At 32.4% G+C, this 9,349-nt stretch overlaps 1 protein-coding gene across 1 annotated transcript; it reads left to right on the top strand.

The window, feature by feature from the left end:
• Positions 1-1,615: 1,615 nt before the first annotated feature.
• Positions 1,616-7,515, top strand: LOC133203852 (uncharacterized). The gene is made up of 2 exons (XM_061339656.1): positions 1,616-2,353; positions 7,303-7,515. Exons 1-2 carry the CDS (start codon positions 1,616-1,618, stop codon positions 7,513-7,515), a joined length of 951 nt encoding a protein of 316 aa, XP_061195640.1.
• The last annotated feature ends 1,834 nt before the right edge of the window (positions 7,516-9,349 follow it).

Below are 9,349 nucleotides of genomic sequence, written 5' to 3'. Positions count from 1 at the left end.
GGTGATTTGTAACATGAACATAATTGACTCAAATAAAATACATATACACACACAATAAATTATCTTAGTATTAATAATATGACATTTCTAAACTAATTATCTTTAAGCATATACTTTTTTTAACAAGATATGTAATTTATTTAAAGCAACTGTTAATTTGTCAACTTTATGAAATGTTAGGTTATATGGAGAAGGAGATAAATTCTGCCTGCTTTTCCTAAGGTGGAACGAGTTAGTAATTATCAAATAATTGTATTTGGCGCCAAGCATGCGCACCTGATATCAAACTGGTAAAACCACTCACATACTCTTCACTCCAAAATATCTACCAATCGGACAACTCAAGCAGCATTCACTCTGTGGCAAACACGTTTGACCTTTCACACTTCCAAACCAGGCCCGTAGGAAGCAATTTCACTTTGAGGGGGCACAACCATACATTTTCAGTTGGGGGGCAATATCGACTACCAAATTTCCTTGACAAGCAAAAAAAAAGGCCATTTGACGTTTTTATTGAGGGGGCACAAGCATATAGTAGCTGTGTTTCCTATAGTATTCTATATATCGGCAAAATTATGGGGGGGGGGGTTTGCACCCCCCCCGGGCCCCCGGTTCCTACGGCCATGCAAACCAAGCTATAAGAATCAACTCTATGGAACGCAGGACTGTCTTATATAAAAATTAAACATTATACGCAGTGTTCTCCCAAAAATATTGCAATACATATCGCAATACAGTTCCAATTATCGCAATATATCGCAATACGAAATTCCCAACCGATACCCAGCCCTAATTATAACACTGGTTCTCGTCGCTCGCGTGTGCAGTGGTTAGAGCGTTTGCTCTAGAGTCTCGGAGTAAAAAGTTGATTGAGATCCTTACGTCGCGGGTTCGAATCCCACTGAGAACCGTATAAACCGAGGTACCGTGACCCAATAGGTGTTGGCACGATAAAGATCCTTCACTCCTCACTGGCCCTGAGTGCCGAGTATAAGTCTGCAGCTTTCCACCGGCGTCTCAATATAAGTGAAAAATTCTCGAAAGGGACGTTAAACAGCAAACAAACAGTGGTTCTCTGACCCATTATACTGGGACTTGCACTCGTCATGATGGTCATTTGCAAAAAGTGTAACAGCGCGAAGTGACCACGCCCTAGGGCGGTGTTCACAACGCGCCGCCGCGTTTTTACCTTGCGCTATCGCATTGTCACGTGCAAATGTGCATCAGGACGTCAGTAACAACACGCCGTCACACTAACACACATCATGCCGTCACACAAAACACAGTACGCCACCACGCTTACGCAACTTTACACAACACGCCGCTGCGCTTACAAGCACTAAATTGTGTAAAGTTTTGTCAGAGCGACGGCGTGTTGTTTGATAGCACACCGGCGTGTTGTGGCAGCGTGTTGGGTGTTAGCGTGACAGCGTGTTATGAACAACGCGCAGTGTTGTTCTTAACGTGCTGTTAAACTTTTGCAAATGGCCATATCGGGACACCATACGTCGTGCACTCGTTTACAGTTTACCAATATTAGGGGATCAGTAGAGAAAATAAAGCCAGGGTACCAGTCCGTAGGTGTTAACAAAACACGCATAAGGGTTTATTTAAAATGGAAAGTGAATCAAAACTTTCTCAGGAAGTATATTTATTGCTTCAATTAGAGATCGGTACTCCAGCAGAAGTGGATATCAGGAGACAGATAAGGGACATTGAAGAAGCTATCTATAATTCAGCTTCAACGACAGTAAAATTACCCTTTAGAAGACATCCTAAATTTTTCCGAGTGGCGACTGGAAGTCAAAGGGAAGGATTCCGATTTGATGAGTCCGACGCTGATTTTCTCTACTGGTGGACTGACCACAAAGTTATTTATCACCCGGGACAAGAAAACCTATACGGCAAGGAAACATTGATTATGATGGAGTATTGTGATGATAGCCCGGGATCCGTCCTCCTGAAAGTCAAAGGATGGTCTGTTTGGAGTGTTGTTAGTGATAGTTATGTCTCATTAAAAGAAGGAACCTACATGTCGAGCTTTAAGTACAGGGAATCCACCAGAAACTTAGTAGTTGCAAATTCAAAAATACATGGACCTTGTGCAAGCGGTAAATTGGGTAATGGAGTTTACTACGACAATGCTCATTCATTGAAATGTGATTTTCTTCCACCGGTAGCTTCATCTTGGATAAAGCGATGTCGAACAAAGGGTTGGCCCGATTCTACCGTATTGCAATATGCCAGAAAAACAGGCTGTCATTTCGTTCCTATTGGCCGTAAAGACTCTCCAAATCAGGATTATGAATGGAGAATTTCTTTCAATCTCATTGAATTGAAATGTGTACAGTGCGTGAGTCATGTTCAATTTACTTGTTACGGCTTATTCAAGATTTTTCTCAACAAAATAATCAAGCCGTTGTTGGATGATAAAGACCTATTGTGTTCCTACTTTTTGAAAACTATAATGTTTTACATGATGCAAGAAAACGAAAAATCGTTTTGGTTTCCAGAAAACTTGATAAAATGTTTTTGGAATTGCTTTAAACGTTTAATTTTCTGTATATATAAGGGCAATTTACCAAATTTTTTTATTCAAGAAAACAACATGTTCCAGAGCAAAATTGTGGGAAGTGCTAGAGAGAAGTTGCTTGAAAAACTTTTTTTGTTATGTAGCATGGATTATGCATGCTTAAGGCCATGCATCTTCGAAAAGTACATATTTTTGCGAAAATCCTTTACTTCTCTTTATGGGTTAAGAAAATTTGAAATAGATTTTAGGTTATTCGATGAGATTAATAATAAAGTAGGATTGTATGTAGAACTTGCTCGATTACAGTACGTGGAGATTTATGTGCTTACCATAAGAAGGCTTCTACAAAAGGAAACCATCACTCTTGTTCAAAATATGGCATTAAGACAACATATTTGTTCGTTATTTACTCACGTGGCTTTTATTGTAATGAATTTCGGAATGACAAGTGATTTTTGTAAATCTGGTGACTTGTTAGAAGTTGCAGCCAAACATGGGTTCCTATCAGACAATATTTTTTACGTGATGTATCTTTACAGAAAGTCCAGATTTGAAGAAGCTCTAGGCTATGCGAGAAAGACAAAGAAAGATTTAAAACAACCCCATGTTATATATATACCAAACTCATTTATATCGATAGAATCCATTAAATATGACAGGGACAAATCATGGACTTCAATGCTAAGTGTAGCAGCAGAAATTGGTCTCTCTAGTTTCGTTACGTATTTAGATGAATTAAGGATTGAACAGCATGTGGGAAGGATGGAAAATACGCATTTCGTTATCCCTCCATACGTACTGACACTTTTTCTCATTATCCTTTGCTACATACGACTTGGAGACATAAAAGGCCGCGATATTACCTTATGGGAATTGAAATATTTACTTAATAATGATAACAGAAGAATTGTTCCCGTTGATCTGAAGAATACCTCTTGGCATGTCCTTGGGATTGCTCAACAATTGTCCGGATATTATACGGAAGCATTTGAGTCTTACAGAACATCGCTTACTCATCCGGATAGATGTGTGATCTTTAAAGCTAAAATTATCAGAATGCTTACTGTCTTATCTGATTCAAAAAAAAAAACAAAAAAGTCGAATCGGTTTAAAACGACCCAAAGACGCCAAGACAGAAGAGGAAGAAAACCGGAAGAAAATTCTGAGGACAAACTTTAATTAATTGCAAGAATAAACAATGAGCTCACCTGTGCCTAAAAATAAGATATTTTGAAATCTTACGTAAGGTATGTCTGGCGAAACCTTTTCTTTCGAAGCTCCTTCCTCAGAATTTAAATATTTCTAATTATACCAGTACGAGTTTGAACGAGAACATAATACTTAAGGACATACACAACGTAGTTTTAAACGTTATTTTCTTATTCCCTGTATAATTAAAGAGTTTCAATAATTGAGGGATCTTTATGTAATTTAATGATGCCTAGTAATGCTTAAGACCTCCTCTGAATCAAAGGAGATGGGTGAACATGACGAGCGGTAAGCCTATAGTGTGACAAACATGAAGATGAAAAATTAAATTTCAAATATATCAGAATTTTCCTTGATATTTCGTCTAACATTAAAATATACATTATGTAAAATCTCTACAATTTGCAAAAATCCCTCAAAGAGTGAAATTATTTGCCTGTGAAATATTAGACACACACCAAAGCGAGCAAAAAGAGTCATTTTCTCATACTATAACACTATTTTTCGATATGAGTGGGTCTTCGCTCCACCTTTTTGAAAGTTAATGCTCAAAGTTTGCATAAAAATATACATTTTTTGGTTACCAAAAATATGGAGCAATGACCCACTATACCTTAAAAATATACTTTTATGACATAACATTCGTATCTTTTCGAGAAATACTTGAAGTCCATTAAGTCAAGGGTCATATCACAAACATGAGTTAAATGCCACTCTTCATCAGGACTTGTGTAGTCTAGTGGTTAGCGTGCTAGTCTCGAAAGAAAATGATACTCAGGGTTTTTATTGCTAGGGTTCGAACCCCACGAATACCACATTAATATTTTTTTAATCACGAATACCACATTAATATTTTTTCAATAAAAGAATAAATTTTGCTGAGAAAATTGTCCTCAGAAAAGTTTTGTTTATCATAATTTCATGAATTTCAATAATGAGACAATAATAATTGTCAAAATTCACAAACTGAACATGATTGATATATATCTGAAGCTATAGGCTTTCTGCATGCTATGTTCGCCCATCTTCTTAGGAGGAAACACCAACCAGAACTGTCTTTTTGTCAATATATTTTAATATACACAAGGATTTTCCTCGTTTAATATATGTTTAAAACTCCTTAAACGCCAATGAATGCTGAATTTTTGTTTAGGAACATGGTACTGTGATTTTAAATTTGGTATATCTTAGAAAATTATCAATGAGAGCAAAGTAGATGTAAGTTGCGTTGCTTGTGACCTTAAGGTATTTCCACCCTCCTGTGATGTCATAGATTTTTGCAAAAAAAAAAGAAATAAAAAAAAATAAAATAAATAATAAAATAAGGGTTATTAATTTAAATTCATACCCCATAGAAACATCTCTTTTAGAAGAATGTTTTTCAATGGGTGTAATAACAAATATTGTTTAGTAAAAGAATTTTAAAAAATGAATATTTTTTTTTATTTAATCAATTATTCAATCTTTAAAAGTGTTGCTTAAGGCAATAACTCTTTCTTAAGTATCTATATTCAGGCATTTTCCTTACTGTACTTCTAATGTAAAAATGGTTTCCCTGATATTCACAATTGAGAGGCAATTATTTTGGAACTTTCAGAATCACAATTATGTATTTGAACCAGTTTCTACATTATTTTTATAAAACTGTTTACTAAAAATGTACATTTTTTTAATGCTGACATCTGTTTATTTATGTCATACATCTTAAAAATTATGATAACCTATATATTTTTTGCGATTATTCGTTAATCTAAACTATATTCATTGAAGATAAATGCAGTTTTTCTACTTTGAACTCATAAAATTGAGAGGATGGAAATACCTTCAATAAGAATTGAACTACATTTGAGGAAAATCGATACTGAAAATATTACATTAATTACTAGATGCAATTGTACAGGCTTTATTGTTGCAATAATACATATTTATCAAGTTTTCCTTTATAGAAGCTTAAAAATCATTCTTAATTTACATTGAAGAATATATATATATATATATATATATATATATATATATATATATATATATATATATATATATATATATATATATATATATATATATATATATTTGTGGCTTCAAACTCAAACATTTTTTGTATTATAATCATCTCTATCGCATTATTTTGTACTACCCAAAAAGTATCTGTTACTTCAACAAATTATCAGGAGAGTCATTAATATGTTATCAATCTTGTATATTTCAAATAAAGTATGGTTTAAACTAAGCTTCAAATGAAGTGGGACTTTTTCAGCGAATATATACTAGATTTCCTATAATATGCTCCCACAACAAGATAAATACAGAAAAAAAATCAATGCTTAAAATAAAATTAAAAATATATAATAATAATAATAATAATAATAATAATAATAATGACAAAACAATCAAAAAAAAAAAAAAAAAAATAAATAAATAAATAAAAATCACCGTCTCCGTCAAGGCACGAGTTTACCAAAACAACAGCGCCCATACTTAATTAAATCAGTATTTTATTATGTAACGTCAAATCACTTAATTGGATTAGAATCAAGCATAGCCTATATAAGTCCTCTCCAAGAAGGTCAAGGTTACAAATGTTAAGAATGGTTTACAATTAATGACGAAATTGTTCATAATAAATTATATTAATTTCTAATGTAAACTAGAAAAGAAAGAAATGAAAAGGATAAATTATACACAAAAGTCATTACCTAGCATATATTATCATTATACAATATAATGAAAATAAAATAAAAGAGTGCAACGAACAACAGAACTTAATAAGTAAATAAAAAAGTGCAAGAGGCAAATATGCATGGAAAGATACAAAAAAATAAAATAAAATAAAATAAATACATAAATAAAAATGGAATAAACAACAAAACTGAATAGGTAAACTAACAAAGTGCAAAAGACAAATAAGCAAGGAAAAATACATTCATATACATTGAAATGCTTAGATTTGAATTCAATATAAATATCAAGTTATTAAGAAATTTAATAAAACTTAAAATAAAATAATATCAAAGCGCCCATACTTATTTAATGCAATTCAATACAAATAACTCACAAATCTAGAAATAAATTCTTTATGAAAAGATGTTGATTTGTTTTATGTGTATTTTTTTTTAAATATAAAAGGTAAAACAAGGTAAAACAAGATAAGAGTTTATGTGATTGTAAGAATGTGAGAACTGTTTAAAATCTTATGATTAGTGAATGATGTTCTGCAGAAAAGAACAAAAGCAAAGGTTTTACACCAAGCTAGCTAGAGCCTGTTTTTGAATGCCTGTTTTCGAATTAATTTTCTTTTTGTAACCAATATTGTTTTGTTTTCCCCTAAATAAAAAATTGTTAACATTTTCCGAAATTTCACTATAATAGTTAGTTATACATTTACATCTACTCTTTATAAGAATTATTTAAATGCTAGCCACTAGTTAGGACAAGAAATCTTTCCTATTACTTTTAAAAGTTACATATTCATAACAATGATGTAATTGTAGTAAATACTAGTATTTAACCTTCAATAAGCATTGAAGTACGTTTTTAGTTATTTATTTACACTGTTCTTGTAGAGTAGATTTTCCCCTCTGAAATCTTACCTACTAGGAATACTGTTTCTAGAACGGGAATTCTCTCAGGAACATAGCTCTAGTGTAGGATTTCCCCCACGGAAAAATGACCATAGAAGAGAAATATCACTCCATAATTCATTTTTTAAGGGGGAAATCATATTCTGTGTTTTAGTTACAGAGTACGATCTACGCCAGAGCCAATCCCCAATATAATATCATTCCTGTACTTATATATAGGGGGTGGAGGTGAGTAAAACATTGTTACAAGTGTCCCTTCTATAATTTGCCCACCAGCGCTCTTGAAGTAATCTAACAGAGTAATGAATCTTCATGAAAATTATAAACAAAAAGTCTAGTTGTGCACTTAACATTTAAATTTTTTTTAAAAATGGCAACTTGTTCCATTGAACACTCAAACTTGAAAAATTAAATCACATTTTTCTCAGTAACTACCATTTATTTTTGCAACTGGTTTCAGAAAAAAATGGTACAAACGATTTTTTCCGTTCAATTGTATTTCACTACGTGAAAATAATATTGAAATGTGAGTGTCTATCTAAGATTTTAAGGTTTAAATATCCAAAATAGTCGTCATTGTCATGAAACAAATATGGGGGAATATTTTTTTTTTTTAAATAAATAAAATTTTGCAAAATCTTAAGATATTATTTGCTATCTGCTTTCAAATTTCAAATCTTATGTTACACCACTTCGATCGAGGAGACATACTAGTACTACGACTTTCAAGAGCAGCGTTTCTTGTTTTCTGTATTGTGTTTTCTGTTGTCTTGTTTGTTTGTTTGTTGTTGTTGGCTTTTTTCTCTTTCTTTTTCTCCTTTTAAAGTATGTTCGGTTAAAATACTCTCAAATGGTATGCGGAACCTATCCATAATGTATTTTAGAATTTTCTCACACACTCTTCGTGAAAAACACAGATCCATAGATAAAATACTGGATCGATAGAGGGCGAACAAATTATTAAATCCTTAATATTTACATTCAGTGTAATTTTCTTTATGAAATGGATTAAAATCTACGACTTTCGAAACCTTGTCACTGCGCGGTAGAATTAAAAAAAATTATGTCCGTATATCATTATTTATACTAATGTAATTTGGAGATCACAAACAGTATTCAAGCTCAAAATCCATTAAAAAAATACAAATCTGGAGCAGAGCAAACACGGACCTCAAAAAACATCAGAGGTGGGATAAGGTGCCATGTATTAGTGAGCATCCCCTGCTCACCGGTCACACTCGCCGTGTGCCTCATGATCGGTAAATAACGGAAAAATCTGTCGACAATTCAGTGTGTAATTAATGGAACCGTAAATTATGGCCTAACAATAAGTATGAAGAACGTCAGTCAGCATATGACTTAATGATAAATTGTATTTGCTGACAAGGTTATTGTATAGACAATCGGAATGATCACCTTTATAAAACCATCCACCACATTGTCTAATTAAGTATCAAATAAATACCGTATATCCGTTTTTTTTTTCGTAATGATCTATTTTTCGCATTTTTGCGGTCAATTTTAATTCGCAAAAAATAAAATACGCAGAAATTACGTCGGTTATTGTGTGCTATAAAACATTAACATTTTAAAATTTTTTAATCGTAAAAAATAACTTACGCAAAATAAAAACTGCACAAATCTATCATTTTTCGCAAAATTTCAAACACGCGAAAAAACCGGATATATGATAACCAAGTGTACATACATACACATTTCTTTTAAAATTCAGTTTACTTAAGCTAAAGGACTTATTGCTAATTTTTACCAGCATAAGAAGCTATGACATTGATACACCAAGTTTATATTTTAAAATGCATCGATGTAATTTAATTTTTTTGGTTCTTTACGAAGTCACACATTTTATACAAATATTTAAGACTAAATTACAAATGTCCTTTTTGTTTTGTAGAATGAATTATTTTTCCGCAAGAATGATCATAAAACATTATTTCTCTCTGCATTTTTGCGCTTTTCATTCCTTAGTTTGGTCATTGATTTTTTACACGCTTGTATTCTGGCGTTTGTA

This window comes from Saccostrea echinata, unplaced genomic scaffold (assembly GCF_033153115.1).
Source record: "Saccostrea echinata isolate AGI-Se365-2 ecotype Australia unplaced genomic scaffold, CSIRO_AGI_Sech_v1 ptg000002l, whole genome shotgun sequence".
NCBI lineage: Eukaryota > Metazoa > Mollusca > Bivalvia > Ostreida > Ostreidae > Saccostrea > Saccostrea echinata.
The sequence above is the reverse complement of the archived record's forward strand: the minus strand, read 5'-3'. Positions and strand labels throughout refer to the sequence as shown.

What these genes read in the sequence shown, in the direction of transcription:
- LOC133203852 (XM_061339656.1), top strand. Translation starts at nt 1,616, where the DNA reads ATGGAAAGTGAATCAAAACTTTCTCAGGAAGTATATTTATTGCTTCAA. An exon ending in AATTGAAATGTGTACAGTGC is followed by an intron (nt 2,354 to 7,302) that starts GTGAGTCATGTT and finishes CTGTTCTTGTAG; the next exon opens with AGTAGATTTTCCCCTCTGAA.